Source organism: Macrobrachium nipponense, chromosome 24, assembly GCF_015104395.2.
Source record: "Macrobrachium nipponense isolate FS-2020 chromosome 24, ASM1510439v2, whole genome shotgun sequence".
NCBI lineage: Eukaryota > Metazoa > Arthropoda > Malacostraca > Decapoda > Palaemonidae > Macrobrachium > Macrobrachium nipponense.
The window spans coordinates 22006757-22029388 of NC_061091.1; the positions used below are offsets into that span (position 1 = coordinate 22006757).

Here is a 22632-nt window from a genome sequence, read left to right on the forward strand (position 1 = left end):
AATAGCTTGGAAGATGATGCTCGTAGGAAATATACTCATTGTAGGCGACCAAACTCCACAATAAAAATTAGAATTCTTTTATAAAACTGCGTATCTTAACTTGCAGTGTGAAAAGCGTGCGTGTAATAGGGTGTATGCATATTTTGTATGAATGAATATAAATATTAAAAGAATGGACACAGTAACTATTATGTTTAGCATAGAAACATATACTACATTGTACATACATGCATACACTCACACACCTCAACTTCCATCCTTTAAGATGCGTGTTGTCGCTTGTTAACCTTTCAAATATGGGCCAAAAATTTGTTGCACAGGCTTGGACAATTGTTTTAATAAAATATATAATGATTTGGGATCCTACATATATTTTCGATTGATCCCTCTAAACTGCATATATAGCTTCTTGCCACCCAGTGAAATCTTGATGATATAAGCGACTTATTTATTATCAGAGGATCGATATTTAATATTTTTAGGCCTATTGTCGTCATAGGAGAGGTCAGTGGTTTCAGTTATTCTTTTAGAGAACTGAACGTCTAAATAATTGCGTTATTTAGTTTGGTGTTAGAGATAAGAAAATATTTTGACTAGTTTTTTGCTTATTACGAAATTGGTTCAAATTAGTTATATAATTAATATGTTCAGCTCTTAGAACTTTCAAAATGACCAGGAGACAGGAAGCTTCCACCATAGGCATACATTACCAGTTGGAAAAGGGCTCTTCTGCATTCAGATAATTCTAAGTGCCATTTCATAATATTTTATTTCTACGAATAAATGTTTTATTAACTGAACAAATTTTGTATCAAGGTTATGAATTCTCTGACATATCTTTGCATTATTCTTCAAAGATGATTGGTTTCTTACTGAGCATTTTTAAAAGATTTACTTTTAATACCTTCATATAGTTATAATATGAACACAGTTTATTTTCTTACTTTTGAGCAAAATCTACCCTATATAGGTATGGATAATTTTAGTTAGCATAATTAGGCTTATGCATCGACATTTGATAATTGAAATGATTGCACAAGGTTAATAAAGTCTTTTGCTTTGATGATGCTTTGACTTTTTGTGCAATACTTCGCATAATTCCAAGAAGAAAACATCGTTTTATGAAAGTAGTTCTATTTCAGAGTTCTTGTTGCCATGCGATTTCATTGAATAGTATTGTATTATTAGTCTTAAATGTACTTAGTCTTGAGTGTACAGTGTTAAATATGCGAAGTCCTTTTTGATACATAGAGTTAAAATAAGATTTTATATTTTTTATATTTTTTAATTTTGTAAAATAGTGCTTAATAATAAAAGGGGTCTTGGTAGGTTGCCAGCGTATCACTTTATTGGAACAACTAATTTTTGGAGTGGAAGGAAAGAATTCAGTCTTTTTTTTTTTTTTTAATAATTAATTCATCCAAAATAATTCGCATTAGATTGCAAGTCCTCTGCGATTGTCTTTAAAGCAAAATAATACAATTAAGTACACAAGGTGATTTTCACATATTTATCCAAGAGTTAGGCCTAACTACAAGACAGTTAGATGCTTGATCTTTTCCGTAAGGTGAATGTAATTTAGCATTTAAAGGGTACTTTCTGTTTTCTCATCTAACCTGAAGACGAGTCTGATGAGGAACTTAATGAGCTTGTTGATCCTGCAGAAGTTGACTCAGCTGAAGATGATGAACTAGTTGATGCATAAGAAGAAGCAGAACTGGTTGATTCCTGTGAAGATGTGTCGGCAGAACTAGTAGATCCTCCTGAAGAAGTGGATTCAGCAGAACTAGTAGATCCTTCTGAAGAAGTGGATTCAGGAGAACTAGTAGATCCTTCTGATGAAGTGGATTCAGCAGAACTAGTAGATCCTGATGAGGAAGTGGATTCAGCAGAACTAGTAGATCCTTCTGAAGAAGAAGATCCAGCAGAACTAGTAGATCCTTCTGAAGAAGTGGATTCAGCAGAACTAGTAGATCCTTGTGAAGATGTTGATTCAGCAGAACTAGTAGATCCTTCTGAAGAAGTAGATCCAGCAGAACTAGTAGATCCTTCTGTAGACGTTGATTCAGCAGAACTAGTAGGTCCTAGTGAAGATGTTGAGTCGGCAGTTGTAGTAGATCTTTCTGAAGATGTTGATCCAGCAGAACTAGAAGATTCTTCTGAAGACGTTGATTCAGCAGAACTAGTAGATCCTGATGAGGAAGTAGATCCAGCAGAGCTAGTAGAGCTTTCTGAGGAAAATAAGTAGGAGTATATTTACACATTGTTATCCAGAGCTCATATTGAAAAATTATTTTCAGAGAGTGTTTTAATCTAAATAAAAAAAAATTTGATTTGATAATTTAACTACATAATGGACAGATAAGTAGTGTATCCTTGCTAGTGAGTTTTGACTTGACTTCATTATTCACAAAAGTATGAACTGAAGATTTTTGACATTCTTATTGTATACATAAAAGGAAGATGGACCACTTGAGACACAAGAAGTTGAACTTCCTGAGGAAGTTGAGTCAGCAGAAATAGTAGGTTCTCTTGATGAAGTTGGGCCAGCAGAACTAGTAGATCCTGCTGAAGAATTGGATCCAGCAGAACTTGTAGATCCTGCTGAAAAAGTTTTCCAGCAGAACTAGCAGATCCTACTGAAGATGTGGCGCCAATAGAACTAGTTGAATCTCCAGAAGAAGTAGATTCAGTGGAGCTAATAACTCCTCCTGAAGAAGCTAATCCAGAAGACCTTGTGGATCCTTCTGAAGAAGCAGAATCAGTAGAACTAGTAGATCCTCCTGAAGAAGTGGATCCAGTAGAACCACAGGAACCTCCTGTAGCTGACAAGTCAGCAGAACTACTTAATCCTCCTGAGGAAATGGAGCCAGTAGAGCTAGTAGATCGTTGTGATGATGTTAGTAAAGCAGAGGTAGTAGATCCTGTTGAAGATGAGTCAGCAGAAGTAGTAGATCCTCCTCAAAGAGTGGAGTGAATAGAGATAGAACCTGCTGAAAAGATGAGTCAGCAGAAGTATGAGATCCTTCTGATAACATTGACCCAGTAGAGGTAGTAGACCCTCTTGAAGAAGTTGAGTCAGCAGAACTACTAGGTCCTCCTGAAGAAGTGGATCAAGCATAGGTAGTTGATCCTGCTGAAGAAGATGAGCCAGAAGAGCTACTAAATCCTCCTGAAGAAGTGGAGCTAGCAGAAGTAGTAGATCCTCCTGATGAAGATGATCCGGCCGAGGTAGTAAATCCTGCTGAAAAAGATGAGCCAGAAGAACTACTAGATCCTCCTGAAGAAGTTAAATCAGCATATGTAGTAGAACCTGCTGCAGAAGGTAAGACAGTAGAACTACTAGATCATTCTGAAGAAGTGGAGCCAGCAGAGCTGGTAGATCTTCCTGATGAAGTTGACTCAGCAGAGGTAGTAGATCCTGCTTAAGAAGATACGTCAGCAGAACTACTAGATCCTCCTGAAGAAGTGGATTCAGAAAAGCTACTAGATCCTTTTGAAGAAGATAAGTCAGGAGAACTACTAGATGCTACTGAAGAAAGTGGAGGTACGAGACCTAGTAGATCCTCCTGATGAAGTTGACCCAGCAGGGCTAGTAGATCATGCTGAAAGAGGGGAGTCAGCAGAACTACTACATCCCCCTGAAGAAGTGGATCTAACAGAACTAGTAGATCCCAGTGGAGAAGTTGATTCAGCACATGTTTTATGTGGTTGTCCGGAATCTTTTTATTATTTAGAGGTAACATTTATTTTTCACAGCAGAGGTGTGAATATATATATATATATATATATATATATATATATATATATTATATATATATATATATATATATATATATATATATATATATATATATATATTTGTAACACTACATTTTATCCATATTTTTGACCACCCTCCTATTTTCCTTAGATAATTTCTTAAACTTTCCACTGTATTTGGGTTTGCTGCATTTACACCTAGTTTTGTGTCATCTGCAAATTTGGCTATCCTGCTTGTTACACCTACATCAATGTCATTAGTATAAATAAAAGACAAGAGCGGGCCAAGAACAGAACCCTGACGAACTCTGCTTGTTACATCTGCCCATTGTGATTCTTCACCATTTATTACGACTCTGTGTTCTATTAGTTAGCCAGTCTTCGATCCAGTCTGCTATTTTATCCTACAATTCACAAAGCTCTAACTTTTGTCATTAGTTTCTTGTGTGGGACTTTGTTAAGGGCCTTTTGGAAATCTAAGCATGTTATGAAAAAAACTCCAAGAGGTTTGAGAGGTAGGATCTGTTTTGTCTGAAACCGTGTTGGCTGTTTAACAGCAAGTTGTTTATATCAATGTGATCCACAATTTGATATGCAATTATGGTCTCAAAAATCTTACAAGGGCCTGACGTTAGATAGATTGGTTGATAATTCCTTGGTTCTTCTCTTGAACCATTTTCGTAAAATGGGGGCACAATACCTAGTTTCCATCCGTTGTTCTGCACTATTTCTGTAGAGTTTATATAGGTGAGGAACTATCTCCTTTTGTAACTCTTGAATGAATCCCATCCAGGCCAGCAGAACTGAGCTTGTTTTTAGAGTCCTCCTCTCTAAATATTACTTTGTCCAACGGTTCTGCCCCTGCATATTCAACAGGTACTATGATTTCAGAGGCTTTGTCCAGGTGTTTTTCCGGAATAACTTTTTTTTCTGTGCATTTGACAAATATTACTTGGCCATAGTATACTTTGCATTCCTACCTTATTTTCGGCAGCATTCATTATTACTCGTATTAGAAAAAAGTATATTCATAAGAATAAAATAAAGCAGCCGAAACCACTGGCGAAACACACTAGTTTATGGGTTCAAAGTTATACGTGACGTTGATGACGACCAACGGCTGTCCCTAGAATTATGAATGAATATTCGTACCTTGTCAAGGCTTCAAGAATGGCTATGATAAGTCATTGTCCCAGTGCTTGGCCTGAAGTCTAAATTCTACGTATAATCCAATCTACAGTGATCGTCACCGTTATATCAGGAAAAATATCAAAGGAATTACGACGAATGCCAAAGTTTTCTTTACTTTGTTAATTAATTTTTCAATGAAGAAATAGTGATAGAAAGTAATTTCTCGGATTACTTGTGGAAACCCTTTTCTTCAAGGATTCCAGCACTCGACCTCATGGCATAAATCCTATATAAATTACTACTACTACTACTACTACTACTACTACTACTACTACTACTACTACTACTACTACAACAACATAGTGTAAACAAGGAGTATGGGTTGTATTTCATTGTTGCCAGAGGTGGAGACTTTTTCACGAATAGCCAATTATCCATCGAGGAGGCAAGTTAACGGCGTCATAAGTTACGTCATTATACCTTCGAAAGCCATTCCTCTGTGTTTGCTGGCGATGTCTACAAGAAGTCGGTGTTACTCTTATAATTACCAAAATTATGCAACTTTTGTAATACAGGATACAGTGAAAAATTAGGTAGAGATGTAAGATATCCAGTGACAAAGTGTCACCTTTGTCATGTACGTTGATAAAATTTTACTCCGCAAAAACACCGGGGCATCGGCTGCAAATCCCATAGTAAGTAGTTCAGGTATTGAGGTAGTGTCTTCAATTGCGAAAGCACTAGTAAAAAACTTATTCAATAACCCTGCTACTTCCAAGTCTTTCTTGTATTGTCCCTTAGGGGACCTATGCCATTTTTTATTGCTTTCGTACTATTATCAAGCGCAAAGAATTCTTTTGGGTTTTCCTTACAAACTGATGCAACTTTCTTATCCTCATTTATCTTCACATTTCTTACTAATTTGTCCACCATTCCTCAGAGTTCTTTATGCCTGCTTGCTTCTTTTGATGTTGGGTATGGGTTCATTGATTTGATTTGAGCAATCTGTCTGTTTCTCTTATTTTATTTTCAATTTCTCTGTTGAACCACTTAGGCTGAGGATTGCCATTTGTTAGTGTTTACTTTAATGGTATACATCTAGAGCGTTTTTCTTTCTATTCCTCTAGAATGGCTTCCCAGTACTTATCTATGCCTATGTTCTCGTCGTGCTCTGGATTTTTAACACGCTCATTTAGTTTTAAAGTCTTTTCAACGGTAGTCTAGTCTCATTAATATCTCCTCTTTTTTATGTTGAATATTAATTTGAAATTTAATCATTTTATCGTCGCTTTTGCCTAGATTTTCACCTAATGCGCGCGCTCGTGTGTATGTGTGTGTGAGAGAGAGAGAGAGAGAGAGAGCGAGAGAGAGAGAGAGCGAGAGCGAGAGCACGGAAGGGGGTGTATGAGAGGAGAGAGAGAGAGAGAGAGAGAGAGAGAGAGAGAGAGAGAGAGAGAGAGAGAGAGAGAGTGGAGAGGGTGTCAGAGAGAGAGAGAGCGAATTTATCAGTTGTCATTCAGAGTTTTCCTGTGTAGTGCCAGGTTGGTCAGCTAGTTTATATATATTTTTAAAGTACACTGATATAAAACTATCCATTTCAAAGGAATGTTTTAGGTTAAATGTTCAGGGGTGCTTATAAATTTTCGAGTGTTATGATTATAAACATAAGCAGTATAGTAACTAATTTTTTATTCTTTTATAATTGCATGGGTGCTAAAGTGTGCATATCCAAAAGTGAATAAATTTTGCAAATACATTTATTCACGAAGTGAAAATCATAACTGAGAAAATTCATAATGTGTGTGTATATATATATTTATATCTCTATACTATATAATATATATTAATATTTATATATATAGATATATTATATATTTATATATATATATATTATTATATATTTATATATATATATATTATATAGTATATATTATATATATATATATATGTATACATGAGTGAATGGTATCACAGCAGTGCGATTTATATACAACCATTAAGCTACAAATGTCCTTTAATATCCAATTTATTCTAATTCGGAAATAGTATATTTACCTATATGTTAACTGAAGGAGTGTTTTTTTTTCTTTTCTATGGGTTCATAATAAGTTCGTCGTCTCGTGGGATCGATCCAGCCACAGATCAGAACTCAGGACTGCAGTGATGCGCCTTAAATCTCACGTGTGTTTAAGCACGTCACTGCAGTCCTAAGTTCTGGTCTGTTGTTTGATCGATCCCACGGAACGACGAACTTAATGTCAACAAAAAATTCCCCTACGATTAACATGCATGAAAATGTATTATTTCCGAGGTAGAGCCAATTGGATATTAAAGGACATATGTAGCTTTATGACAAATAATGTATGTGTGTGTGTATATATATATATATATATATATATATATATATATATATATATATATACATATGTAAGTGTTTACATAATAAAAATATGGAATGTTAGTCCATATATATAAAAGACTAAAACTAAAGAGGTCAACCAGATTGCTTGCAGGAATGTGATCAGACTAGAGACACTAAAGATGACGTATACAATAAAAGTAGGCTAAGATAACATGTCGTCACCTGTAGTCATTCAATTGTTTATAAACATTAGTCCAAGCTCCCTGCTTGAGACAACTACCGCGACCTAAAATTCAAACGGCCTACGTGATCTGTAGCGTGTCTCATTTTGATTGTATGTTCGTATGAAACTATGTCATCTGATTGTATGTTCATATGTTCGAACTACTGTCTGTTCCTTCATAACTTGTAACAGAGATGGTAGATAGCAGAACAGAGTTAGCTATCGTCATTAGAAGACCTGTATCTCTTTACCTAAGCTTTATCATGTAAAGAGAATAGAAGTAGCCATCATCATTGGCAGAAGCGATCAAGCTATCGTTATTAGAAGACTTGTACAATCATACCTGATCTTCACCATGTAAAACTTCAGAAGAATATATATATTTTTATACTTCGTGTTTTCTACAAGAACCTCCTCACCGAATCATCATGAGTTTAACACATCGTCGTCATAAACAAGAAGATAATCCCGACTTCGTAAGTGATCTACAAACCCCAAGACACTCCATTGAAGATGGAAGTGCAATACCAACCGACTTAGCGTAAGATTATCGCAAGTCTAACATTACCTCATAGGCGCCTTATCATACAAGGCACAAGCCCTAAAATATATATATATATATATATATATATATATATATATATATATATATATATATATATATCTATATATATATAATATATAATAATATATATATATATATATATATATATATATATATATACATAATACATATATATATATTATAGATAAATATATATATAATATATGTATATATTTATATATATATATATATATATATTATAAAGTGAGATTAGCTGTTGTTTAAGTGGAAACCATCGTTTGCCATTGGTGGGTTGTTGCCTTCTTACTTATTCATGTTTTTCTGCGGGGCAAGTTAATTTCTATTGTCTTGTCTTTGACAAAGCAGGTTCCAGACAGCAAAGCAGCATGGTTACTTCATTTGAACAGCAGCAGGTATTGGTTATCTGTTGTCTTCGGCAGTGGGAGGGTGCAGTCGATGGTAGAGCGGTTTGGTTCCAGTGAGACAAGCAACCTGTTTGTTGTCTCTTTGGGACCCCACTCACGCTCAGACCCGGTCTTAAGACTTGTAGTTAAAAGTATATCTTAGTTTAACCAGACCACTGAGCTGCTTAACAGCTTTCCTAGGACTGGCCCGAAGGATTCGATACTTTTACGTGGCTAGGAACCAATTGGTCACCTAACAACGGGACCTACAGCTTATTGTGGGATCCAAAATCAATTCCTCTGATACCACGTCGGCCAAGCCGAGAATCGAACTTCGGACCACCGGATTGGTAGCCGAATGCGTAAACCACTCGTCCAACGAGGAACTAAGACTTGTAGAAAAGTGGGCGGAGCGTTGGACGTCGTAGCGTGAATGTGGTTGTTTTTAGTTGGTACAGACTGTCACACAGATAATTCGTGGCGACTTGTTTAAAATGAGGTATTAATAGCGCATTCATTGTGGGACACGGTTGTATTATGGTTGAACTCCATATCTGTGCGTGAATGATTGGAGGTTACTTCGACGCGGACCTGTATTTATCATTTCGGTAATACTCGGTGTCGTCTGGGACACATGACTTAGGAAATTCTTTAATTCTGGCAGAAGTATGGGTTGATAAGTCGTTTTGGACTGACTTGATTGCTTTATATCAATCACATTCTTATGGAATATGAATTCCAATTGTTATTCAAACAGAAACCGGGAAGATATCGCCACCTGAACTTTAGGTCCTCTTAAGATCTCCCCCTTCGCTAAATACCATAGTGTGGCGGTTAGTCTATCGGCACATATAGATTACCACATAAAATGTCTCATTTCTTGATATAAGGTATTATTAATGCCACCAGTTCCGTAAATTTATCCTCACCTATCCTCAAATAATTGTACCACTCAATTGAATGACATTTGAGTTCATTTAATTTGAAAGTGAATATGAAATACCTCAATTTAACTCCTATCCAGGGACGAGGTCGTTATAGTAGGACTTGGTTTGAATTCTTAAGTCAAGGGAAGGATTTTTATTGTATATATTGTGTTAAAAGATTTGATCAACGTTGAAAAGCATAACGCTGTAGCATTTTTGAGGGGATTATTTATAGGAAAGGTACGATAAAATTCTTATTACCAGAGAAATTAAATGCGGCTATCAGTGCACAGTAGAATTTCTGATTACCTTATAACCTGTAACTGTACCTGCCTCTAGTGCAACTGCGTTGCCAATCGCCAATATTCACAAGAGTTTGCAATCTTTCATCCAGTATTCGTTGTAAAACCTTCTACAAATATTGTATCAGTCTGATTCTTATGTAATTACCACACTCCACAATATTTCCTTTTTGCTTAAGCACATGTAAAATCTGACTTTCTTCCCAGTTATTTACCACTACTTCCATTTCCCACATTGGCCTTAACAGTTCAAGTATCCACCCCTCCTCGATTTACTAAGCACAAACATTTCAATTTGTACCTTTCTATCCTGAAAGGCCTTACAGTTCGCCTAGATAATTGGAAAGAGTAGACATGGCTATGAGGAGGTTCATGGAGGCCATGGATCTGGACTAAGGAATGAAGATGGAGAGTATGTACTGCAAATGGCACAGAGGTTTGAATTAGTGTGTATGAACACCTGGTTAATCAATTCAGATCATCTTTTAGTGATATGTGAGTGGTGGACTTACAAAGCCAAATATAATACTTTATGTTTAGGGGGGAGACAGAAGCAGTGTAGTAAATGTTAATTTGTGGTGATGCATATATAAAGCAAGATAGATTGCTAGTGTTATAGATTAAAATAAATTGTAGTAAACCCAAGAAGAGCTTAAAGAGATCAAAAATTAAAATAAGGGATCTTGAAGGAGAACAGTGTGAGCAGTATGAATTATATGTAAGAGAAGAAATCAAACAGTAATAAAGTCGAGAGAGGAGGGAGTTGGTAGCGTAGAAAATATTTGGAATGATAAATATGAAAACTTGTTTAAAATGTGCTGAGGAAGAGGCTGAGTGGACAAATGGCGTTGGATCAGAGGTCTGTGGGTGGTTGTTGCAGTTTAAGTTGCAGAAGTTTTGGTGCAATGGAGGTCCAGGGTCCATCTGACTTAATACTGAAAGGATGAAAGGATTATCATGGTTGTAATTGTTTTTTCTTTATCAAGCTAATCAGTGTTTGGAGAATACTTTTACATATAAGAATATATTTAAGTGTATTTATATATTATAAAAAGAACGTAATTTTGCTTATTAAAATAGCTTTTAACACGAAGGTCCTTCAGAGAAAATAATTCGAGGAAAATATTTTGATAGATAATTACATATTTCCTTCGTCATTGCCAGTATTGCAGTGTTTTCAAATGGAGATATTTCTTACAGCATAATTAGAAGAATAGGCATAATCTACATTACGGTTCCTGATTTGCTGTTGGATCAATCAGTGAAGTGCGTCCTGTTATCTCTCTCTCTTCTACTCTCTCTTCTCTCGCTCTCTCCTCTCTCTCTCTATCTCTCTCTCTCTCTCTCTCTTCTCTCTCTCTCTCTCTCTCTCATACACACACACACACACACACACACACATATATATATATATGTGTGTAGTATATATATATATATATATATATATATATATATATATATATATCTTGAACTCTGTGACTGCGATAAACCTTTTATTCCAGATTACTGACCCTAACTCGGAGAAGATGCCTGGCCACCTGAATGACCCAAGGCATTGAATAAGATACTGGCGCTTTCTGTATGACTTGAGTCATAGATTAACCTTGTTGTTTTTGATTAAGCTGACCTTATGCCAGCACGGGGTCTTGCTCATAGAACAGCCCGTAGAAGAAGAATTAACCGCCCATCCTTCACCAAGGAGAAAGCTGATGCATTAACTGCCTGGCATTAACAAAATGAGAGTGGATATACCCAGAATGCATCTGGATGCCTTCCGGGCTCTAAAGTCGGCGATCCTACGAGATTATAGCTCCTGTTCGCCGGATATTGGGAGAGATGAGAGGACAGCCAAGCAAGTCACACCTTTGGCTGCCCGCTCCTCAGAGCCAATATCCCTCTGTGGCTGAATGACTCAGTCCTAAATAGCCCCAGTGACTATCCGACGTCCTTCCATTGGTAAGACTACAGGAGCCATCTCTACAGAATTTAAGTTATTGTAAGGAATTGAGGTTGTCCAGATACTTAGCTTCTGTTCTCCTAAATGGTTCCGTTTCCAAGTGCAACTTTTACATAGACCTGACCTGTCCTGTCATGTTAAACTCGTGTCATAAGTTTATTCAGAAGTGTTTCTAGTAAAGCAGATTTCTGTCGTCCTTAGCGCTAGCCTTTTAGCCTTTCTTTTATTGTTAACCCTCAATTGATCGTATGCCTTTCTCTTTTGCCGATAGGGCTGCTTGCCGCTGTGGCACTGTCTGCCTCGACTGTATGCTTGTTGGTTACACAAAAGAAATTTCCAAATGTAACCTTATAAGCAGTGCCATTGGAATCTAATCCCTGACACTCAATTAACATCCATTATTAATTTTATGTTCTGCTGCAGGACCCTCAGTGGCCTGCCTTATTCCTCCTTGTCTTTGATTTTGTACTGTAAATACTACATGTAATTTAGTTATCATGAGAAGTTCTTTCCAGAATCCCTCTAAGACAAGACATGAAGCCCTTAGTCATTCTATTTTTATTCTACCCTTGTAGGTGAACAGTCAGATCAGCAACATCATTGTGGAAGTTTAATAGAGCCCTACCTTTAAGTGTAAGTATATATATGTATACATATATATATATATATATATATATATATATATATATATATATATATATATAAAGATACATACACACACACACACACACACCCACATATATATATACATCGAGCTACAATGTCCTTTAATATCTAATTCGCTCTACCTCGGAATAAATATATTTTCATATATGCTTAACCGAAGGGGAATAGATTTGCCTGTACCTGGGCGCGAACGCAGGAGACATTCAAATCCAGGCACGTCATTGAAGCTCAACCACCCCACCGCGAGTGGTGGGTTGGTTGAGCTTCACTGACGTGCCTGGATTTGAATGTCTCCTGCGTTTGCGCCCAGGTACAGGCAAATCTATTATCGTAAAGAAAAATTCCCCTTCGGTTAAGCATATATGAAAATTTATTAATTCCGAGGTAGAGCGAATTAGATATTAAAGGACATTGTAGCTCGATGTATGTATATGAATCACAGTAATGTGATATGACATATAATACTATATATATAGATATATATATATATATATCTATATATATATATATATGGCTATTATATAGATATAAACTGCACTTGAAACGATAGTAATTAAAAGTAGGATTCAACGGACTCTGTCACGAACAGATTGGAATGTGCAACAGCACAGTCACGAGTGTTATGGAAAATCTTCAAGACCCTATTTTTGTATCTCAGAGTTTGGTTTTAGCCTAGTCCTAACAACTTGGTTTGGCTGCATAGATGCCGTGTAATGGCGGACGTTCGAGGTAAGTTACGTTTCGAGGTTGTGATTTCTCTCCTTTTATTAGACAGGGTAAATTGGACCCTTGTAACATATATATGCCACAGTGGAGAAAGTGAATGATTTTTTAAAGTTTTATGTGTTATCTTTAAGCCATTCAATATTGTTGTCGGCATGTTCACATTTTATTTTCTTTCTGTTCCCGGACTTCATTGAAGTACATATGGATGTCACGTTCACTTTATGATGTTTCCTGTGTAGTTATTAAATGATGCGCAGCTGTCAGAGTGTCTCTTTATTTATCAGTGATGCTTTTTATGGCTTGAGACAGCCTCTGATATCGCCAGAGTACTGAATCTTTTCTCAAGCTAGAAATTTCGAGTCCCTCGTATAAGACTTTATTATTTCAGCTTATGACAGGTTCGGGATCAGTCACAGTGCGCTAAGATTCACCAGTGTTCTTATAACGGAAGTTGTTTCAGTTTATCTCGAGAAAAGTTCACAATTTATGCAAAGAAACCCTCAAATTACACATTTCTTTCTTTAAGTAGATATCAAACTGACAGATGGCTTCATGTCAGCTATTAATGATGAATTTATAATTTTAACCTTTTTGTCATTAGTCTTTCAAGGAGGGAAAGTGTACAAAAGAAAATATGTTACTGTACATCGGATGACGATATATATATATTATATATATATATATATATATATATATATATATATATATATATATATATATATACACACTTATAATTGTTGATTGGTCGAATGTCACTGATTTATTTTCATATTGTCCATTTTTATAAGGGTTTATTATATATGTGCCTTGTAAATTGTTATAAAGTAGTAGATGATGTGGTTTTTATATATGGACAAAAGCTTGTATCATCCAGGAATGGATAATTCTAGTGAACGAAATTATTACACTTATGCTTCAACATATGACGTCTAACATGTAAGCATAAAGATACTAAATTTTTGTGCAGTGAATATGCTTTGATTTATTATACGATATGTAAGATAGTTCTAGGAAGACGCCGTCCGACGAGAGCAGAGTTCTGGTTCAGATTTATTTTTGTCAAAGTTCTTACAACCGTGCAGTCCTTATTAACTACATAAAGATAATTCAAAGAAATATGTTTGCTTCGATTTGTTTAGAGAGCCAGTGAGTGCAAGCGAATTTAGCGATTAAGATTTTGTGAAAATCGGTATTTCAGCATAAAAGAAGGGTAGAGTAAAATAAGATTAGGTCACAATAAGAATGAAAGGAAAGAAGTCCATTTTGTAATATTGCATTTTCCAGAGTATTGAACAATAGATTGCAAGGCATCTCTCACGTTTTTCAAGCGAAGTTGTAGTATTACTAGACAAAAGGATTTTAACATTTTGAATAAGTGGTATGTCCAACTCCAAAATAGTAAGATATGTTATCTTTACCTTATTCTGAATATAATCTACACATTCACAGGGTATTTTCTATTGTCATATCTAACCTGACGATCCTGATGATGAGCTTGATGAACTTGTTGATCCTTCAGAAGACGTGGATCCAGATGAAGATGAAGAAATAGTTGATCCATCAGAAGAAGAGGAACTTGTTGAATCTCCTGAAGAAGTTGAACCTGGAGAGCTAGTAGATCCTCCCGAAGAAGATGAACTGCTTAAATCTCCAGATGATGAACTTTCTAAGGAAGTGGAGTCAGCAGAACTAGTAGATCCTCCTGAAGAAGTGGATCCTTCAGAACTACTAGAGCCTCCTGAAGAGGTAGAATCAGCAGAACTAGTAGATCCTTCTGAAGAAGTGGAGCCAGCAGAACTAGACAATCCTCCTGAAGAGGTAGAATCAGCAGAACTAGTAGATCCTTCTGAAGAAGTGGAGCCAGCAGAACTAGACAATCCTCCTGAAGAGGTAGAGTCAGCAGAACTAGTAGATCCTTCTGAAGAGGTAGAGTCAGCCGAACTAGTAGATCCTCCTGAAGAAGTGGATCCAGCAGAACTAGATTCTCCTGAAGATGTGGAGTCAGCGGAACTAGATGATCCTCCAGAAGAGGTAGATTCAACAGAAATAGTAGATCCTCCTGAAGAAGTGGATCCTTCAGAAATACTAGATCCTCCTGAAGAAGTGGAGCCAGCAGAACTAGACGATCCTCCTGAAGAGGTAGAGTCAGCAGAACTTGTAGATCCTTCTGAAGAGGTAGAGTCAGCCGAACTAGTGGATCCTCCTGAAGAAGTGGATCCAGCAGAACTAGATTCTCCTGAAGATGTGGAGTCAGCCGAACTAGATGATCCTCCAGAAGTGGTAGATTCAACAGAACTAGTAGATCCTCCTGAAGAAGTGGATCCTTCAGAACTACTAGAACCTCCTGAAGAAGTGGAGCCAGCATAACTAGATGATCCTCCTGAAGAGGTAGAGTCAGCCGAACTAGATGATCCTCCAGAAGAGGTAGATTCAACAGAACTAGAAGATCCTCCTGAAGATGTGGAGCCAGCAGAGCTAGTAGATCCTTCTGAAGAAGTTGAATCTCCTGAGGCTGTGGAACCAGTAGAACTGTCAGATCCTCCTGAAGAAGTGGAGCCAGCAGAACTAGGAGACTCTCCTGAAGAAGTGGAGCCACCAGAACTAAAGGAGCCTCCTGAAGAAGTGGAGCTGGAAGAACTAGAGGATCCTCCTGAAGGAGTAGAGGAGCCACCAGAAACTAGAGATTTGCCTGAAGAAATGGGTCAGCGGAACTAGAAGATTCCTCCCTAAAATGTGGAAGGTCAGCAGAACTAAAAGATCCCTCTGAAGGAGTAGAGCCAGCAGAACTAGAAGATTCTCCTGAAGAACTGGAGTCAGCGGAACTAGAAGATCCTCCTAAAGATGTGGAGTCAGCAGAACTAAAAGATCCTCCTGAAGAAGTGGAGTCAGCAGAACTAGAAGATCCTCCTGAAGAAGTGGAGCTAGCAGAACTAGAAGATTCTCCTGAAGAAGTGGAGCCAGCAGAACTAGAAGATCCTCCTGAAGAAGTGGAGTCAGCAGAACTTGTAGATCCCCCTGAAGATGTGGGTCCAGCAGAACTAGTAGACCCTTCAGAAGAAGTAGAATCAGCAGAACTAGTAGACCCTCCTGAAGAAGATGACCCAGTTGAACCTCCAGATGAAATTGAACTTCCTGTGGATGTAGGACCAGTGGAACTGTCAGAGCTTCCTGGAGATGTTGATGCAACAGAACTAGTAGATCCTTCAGAAGATGAGCCAGCAGAGTTAGTAGAATCTCCTGAAGATGTTGACCCAGCTGAAAGTGTGTATAACGTTGAATTACTGATTAAAACAAGTATTATACTTGATTATGTATGCTACAGTAAAAACCATATCTCTGCTTGATTTTTGGATCGTAAAAGAGTTAAATATTTATCCATTTCATGATCTTTCTTACTAACTAGTGTTAATACATTTTTAATTTATGGCTGAATAACAGAAATAAAAGCAAATTGACGTTGAAATACCGTTTCTCTGTAATCTTTTAAAATAATTTTAGAATTTTCCAACTGGAAAATTCTAAAATTTTCCAAGTTGGAAAATTTTAGAAAATTTTCCAACTTTATTCCTATTCATAATTGGAACGTTTATCTCTCCTGACACTGATTACAATGTGTTTCGTTTTTAATGAATCGTTATTAAGAACACTTAGAGCATACCAAGTTAAATATCTCTTACTATGCAGTAGCAGTTTTATTGTATTACTTTAGAAGTGTATATATATATATATATATATATATATATATATATATAAATAGATAGATATATATATATGTATATATATATATATATATAGTATATATATATATAGATATATATATATATATATATATATATATATATATATATATATATATATATATTTAAGTTGGCCCAAAACAGTAGAATCGTCTAATCCTCTCTAAAATAGTCCAAAACTGAGTGTTGGAAAGATAGAGATACATTGATAGATATAAATAGAATTATCTTTAAAAAATATATATCGACATTTCAGTGAACGTGAATTGCAAGTTATAGTAAAGACCCAGGACCGAGAATATCCTGGTCTGTATTGTGGTTAAATTAGAAAGCAAAAAGCCTGTAGATATTCCAGAAAAACTTGCTTGTATAAGATACCTGTTGAGCCAGTTGGTGTTGAACCAGTTGATCCGCTGGAAGAAGTTGTTCCTGTAGATCCTCCTAGATTTAATAATGCAAATTTAAAATACTTAGTGAAAAGGTTTAATGCTGTGGGATTTGAAAAGAATGCTTATATTTTGTGCATTTCATTATCTCAGAATGATATTTATATAATAGCTATACCATCGTTGATTCTGTAATGCAACCATGAAATAAAACCTTTTACTAAATGAAAATATATTCCTTCATAACTGTTATATATTTGGTTAATTTTAGAACTGACGACCTTTCTCAATTTTCTAGTTATTTTACCTGAAGAGGTTGGACCTGCTGATTCTTGTGATGGAGTCGCCGCAGGAGTAACTGGTTTATCAGTCGAACCTGCAAAAAGTTGTACTCAGGTTAAATAGAGTGAATTAGGTATAGTATGTTATACAGTGATACAGTATACTTTATAAAATAAAGGCGATGGGAAACAAACATTGATCTGTAGTCACTCATATATAATAGCAACCTCGTTTACAAATTATCCCTGCAAACTGTACGAATATATTTTTTACCTTCTTGTGTATGGTAAAAAAAGTTAGTTTGAATAAACTTGCAGAAGTATGAAAGATTCTGAAATAAATGTGATATATTAATTCAATAAATTTATTGAAAAATCACAAATGTAATGAGGTTACTGAGCCTTTTGGAACACTTAAAGGTTATGTTCACCCCAGTGTGGAAACCAGCGGTTTTAAGGAAACTAATCTGTACATTTTCCCTTTAGATCATTGCAGAAAATTTATAAATTGGCGTTCCACGAAAAAAAGTGTCATATAAAGTTTAATACCAGATAAATCGTCAAGAAAATACTGTGGTTGTTAAAGTAGCTGATGCTCGTGAAGATACTGCGTTAGTGGAGGTGACTGATCGAAGTGTTATATGATCATAATGTTTGTTTCAACTACAGGAAGTGAAAGGAGAAAGCTGTTGAATTGCTATTTGCATTGAAAATTACTGGAAGGACTTAAGCTATGTTTACAAACACATATCTTTCTCTAACTTTTAAGCTTGAAATAGGATTATGTTTTCATTTAGTATCGTGTGGGATCATGTCATTTGCAAATGAGCTGTGAGGTTATTTTCTATTTCAGGGTAGATTAAGTGTTTTTGGTTGGTTGGGAGCCCTATTAAAATCAAGGGTATAGTGATTATGTAAATGTTTACTTTTATGCATAATGCCAGTCGCATATCTGTTTTTCTATCTGTCTATTTGTTTATATATATATATATATGCATGTATGGATATGCTGTTATATTTACATTGGATATATACATCATTTTGCTTGTGTGTGTGTGTATATATATATATATATATATATATATATATATATATATATATATATCGAGCTACAATGTCCTTTAATATCTAATTCGCTCTACCTCGGAATTAATATATTTTCATATATGCTTAACCGAAGGGGAATTTTTTCTCGATAATAGATTTACCTGTACTTGGGCGCGAACGCAGGTACATTACTATATATATATCATATATATATATATATATCTATATATATTATATATTATATATATACATATAATATAATATATATATATATATATATGTATATTGTGTAAATGATTATTTAAATAAATGTAATGTGCGCGCACGAACACATATATATATATATATAATATATAGTATATATATATATATATATATATATATATCATATATATATATATATAATATATATATATATATACTATATATAATTTATATATGTGTGTGTGCGTGCGCGCACATTACATTTTATTTAAAGTAATCATTTACATAACAATATAAAAACATTTATTATGATAATACAAGCATTAAGGGAAATGATGGACCGATTCTGTGCGTATCTGGAAGAGGAAGAATGGAATAATATTTAAGGTATAAAGTGATGTAAAAGCACTTGGAGGAAAGCTTCCTTAATTTTCAAGGTGTCATTTAGGAGTTCATTACTGTTCTCTTCTTAGAATAATAAAATCCTTATGAGTAGAAGAAAAAAGGAGGGCATAAGATTGAGAGAATTGTTGGAATTGAATACCGAATTCAAGCCCAAGACCTGTCCCTGGGACCTACGAGGTCAATCATTGGTGAGGGGGAAATTGAGAGGACTAGAACGGTTTGAAAGGTGTAACAGAGGGGAAACGTCGAATTTGCTCTATGAAACAATTGTCAGGAGATGGTGGAGAGCAAGATGGAAGAAAGAGAGTATGAACGTAGTTAAGTAAAAGGAATGGAAGAGGTTGCAGCTAGGGGCCGGTGGACGCTGTCAAGAAGCTTGAGCAATTCCTACATTGCACCGCGTGAAGTAAACTGAAGACACTTCCCTCCTACGGGGGAGAGAAAGGTGGGGAAGATCATGACTGATGGTCGCTGTGAAAAATGAATTGAGAAATCGCTGCCATAGCTTACCGGTGTCATTGAACGAGACTTGCAGCGTAGTTCCACCGTACTGAGTGGCATTTGCATTCAGAATCTTAATTTCAATGCTGATTTCCACCTGTATGGCCGTGACATTTTTCTTGGCTTCGTCTGCCTTTTCGGTCGCGTTGCCAAGGAGGGTAAATGATGTCGCTGACAGAACGGTCTTATCATTGATAACATATTGATGAACTTCTTTCATTTTGTCTCTTGCTCCAGTTATCCTTATGGTGATGCTGTAAAGTTTGTTGACATCTGGAGAAATGAGAGATAACACCTCATTGAGGATGTCTAGTATTTCTCTCAGTACGCCTTCTATAAAAGCACTCCTCTGGGATGGTGAAAGGGTGGTGCCCGTCGCCTGTCTTTTGTGTCGTCTTGCACCAGCTGCTGCTTTCACTTGTTGTAAGTCGTTTTGCAGCCCCGAAATTTCAGTGGAGACATTGTTGTATGCATCAAATTCTGCCTTTTTAGTTGATATAGCTCCATATATCCTTCCCAAAGGATTTTGCTGGGTCGAACCTGTTTGGAAAAATGTTACTCTATTTAGTCTCCTTTGTGTTTGTACAAATGAAATAAAATACTTTAGTTTGGTGATATTGTTGTAGATTGATGCTACTACTTTGCAATAAATAAGCATAAATATTTTTTAGAAATACCGTAATTGGGATGACCAGTATCATGCATTTATGTATTTTTGCTTGTGCTCATATACTCATACATACTGTATTATAAAATAAACCACTTATGGTTTTGATTTGGCCTTGGGAACATAAGAAATGACCAAATTAGCCATTCATGTAAGCACTATGATATGCTGAAGCTCCAGCAATAGTTCTTAAAGTTGAAATACCTCCTCCAAGAAATAATATTTTGTACTGTGTGCCTTTTAGCAGGATTATGTGACACTAATTAACAGATTCCTTTACAGAGTCACTATGTTCCATAGAACAGTTATTCGTTGTCGTTGTTATGAATTCAAGTTCGGGTCTGAATCTAGACATTCCTTTGTCATATTAAATTGAATTGTGCCGTTGTATATATCTCGCTAGTTTTACGACTTACTCTCTGTTGACGTTGATTCTCCACTTGATGTAGATGCTGGTGATGTAGATGGTCCAGATGATCATTCATTTTCACAAAGCAGACGTTGTAAAAGAGAGATTAATTTATAAAATGATGGATAAGAGTCTAGTGAATTTACTTACCAATTCATTGGATTAAAGAATGCTACTAATTTGGTAATATTTTTTCGACAAAGTTTAGGTAATGAGACAGTGATGTGAAATTCAATATTTCAGATATAGTTTTTTTACTATACAGAATTTTTTTCTGATTATAAAAATAAATAGAATAAGAAGTTAACTGAATATGAAAGGGCATAGACAAGAAAAATAGCATTAGAATCGTGGTTAATTTTGCCTTATTTCAGGAAAGCCTTTTTGAAGAATATTTTTTACGAGTTTATTATCTTTCAGTTGTTAGATTGGAAGAAGGTCACGTAGCTCTAAGGAAATACATAATATGAGTGATCAACATTGAAAAACATAACGCTGTAACATTTTTGAGCGGAGTATTTATAGGAAGGACATGAGAAAACTCTTATTACCAGAGAAATTAAATGCGGCTCTGTCACGTCTGTTTATGGAAAACCAGTGACACTTTAATGCGGTCTTGATACAAATAATTTTAGCACTCACAAGGAGATACATTACAACACATTGTCTCTTAAGCTCAGTACTATGCCTAAAATACACGAGTTAGGCATAACAATGAGACCCATAGTCGATTTATTAAGATCTGTTGATAATTCATCAGCAAGATTATTGGAGTCGTGGTGTTCTAATGGGTTTTGTTTCCCAAGACTTTTTAAAACATTTCTCTGATTTTGTAAATAGTTTCAAAAGTATTAAAGGCAATGTTAATTCGATGATGATCTTTGATTTTGTAACCGTATTCACTGATTTCTCGTTAAATAAAGTTGTCAAATTCATGAGATTAAATGTGGCCATGAACATTCCTATAGCTTCCTCATACTAGCTGATAAATTATGCGAATGATCAAAATTAAATGTCATTTGTAATATCCGTAAATCCCTTTGTAAATAAGAAAAATATGGAAAAAGTTTTTTAAAGAAAAGCTTTTATTAAAGTGCACTATAAAGTGAAAAATAAATGATTTGACACATACAGGATTTTCTTACAATTGATCAAGTTTAGAAAAATAAAAGCGTGGGCGCCAAACATAGAAGGAAATGCTACAAGAACATAGATATAATTTTTTAGACATGATTAATTAATTAGTAGGAAAATCCTGGTATGTCTCAAACAATTTATTTTTCAATTTTTAGTGTATTTAATAAACTATTTTTTACTTTTTTATATTTTTTCTGTTATACTTTTTAGTTTTGACAGAAAATGTCACCGATTTATGATTATAGCTAACGAAATTGATATCTTGTCGAGTCAAAGTAGGTTATTTACCAAATCAGTGAGCTTGCGAAAAATCTGAAGAGTTTCATGCAAATTATCAGATACTGATCACTGTAGGGTCTCTTTGAGGTCACTGCTGACCCACTGATAATGTAAGGTTGTACTGCCCCAGGGATTGAGTAACCCTGCAAAATTTCAAGTCCTTCGGACGAAGTTATCAAGTGAAAAATCCGAGATACTTGCTAGGTCACTGTAGGGCCACTATAGTTCATTGAAGACTTACTGATCTTGTAAGGTTGTATTGCACCCGTGATTGAGTTACCAGGCAAAATGTTAAGACATTTGGACGAAAGGATCAGGTAGAAAACCTGTGATACTGGGAGAGGTCACTGAAAGGTCATTAGAGGTCACCGCGAACCTACTGATCATGTAAGGTTGTATTGCCCCCGGGATTGGATAACCATGCAAAATTTCAAGGCTTTCGGACGAAAGGATCAGGTAAAAAACCCGAAATACTGCGATAGGTCACTGTAGGGTCACTAGAGGTCACTGCTGACCTACTGATCATGTATTGCCCCGGGATTAACTAACCTTGGA

At 35.7% G+C, this 22632-nt stretch overlaps 2 protein-coding genes across 2 annotated transcripts in view; one reads left to right on the forward strand and one right to left on the reverse strand.

Annotated features, from left to right (window-relative positions):
* LOC135205514 (glutathione S-transferase Mu 4-like) overlaps window positions 1–22632 on the forward strand; it is a 1039821-nt gene that overhangs the window by 270562 nt on the left and 746627 nt on the right. The gene's annotated exons all lie outside the window — the stretch shown is intronic.
* LOC135202527 (serine-rich adhesin for platelets-like) overlaps window positions 1–22632 on the reverse strand; it is a 66785-nt gene that overhangs the window by 4957 nt on the left and 39196 nt on the right. Inside the window, exons 11-17 of the mRNA XM_064231991.1 lie at window positions 20669–20704; window positions 19595–20125; window positions 17455–17523; window positions 17140–17202; window positions 15776–16279; window positions 14499–15713; window positions 1617–2231 (exon numbers count right to left, since the gene is read on the reverse strand). Of these exons, the coding sequence (XP_064088061.1) occupies window positions 1617–2231; window positions 14499–15713; window positions 15776–16279; window positions 17140–17202; window positions 17455–17523; window positions 19595–20125; window positions 20669–20704 (3033 nt within the window). The remainder of the gene's footprint in view (window positions 1–1616; window positions 2232–14498; window positions 15714–15775; window positions 16280–17139; window positions 17203–17454; window positions 17524–19594; window positions 20126–20668; window positions 20705–22632) is intronic.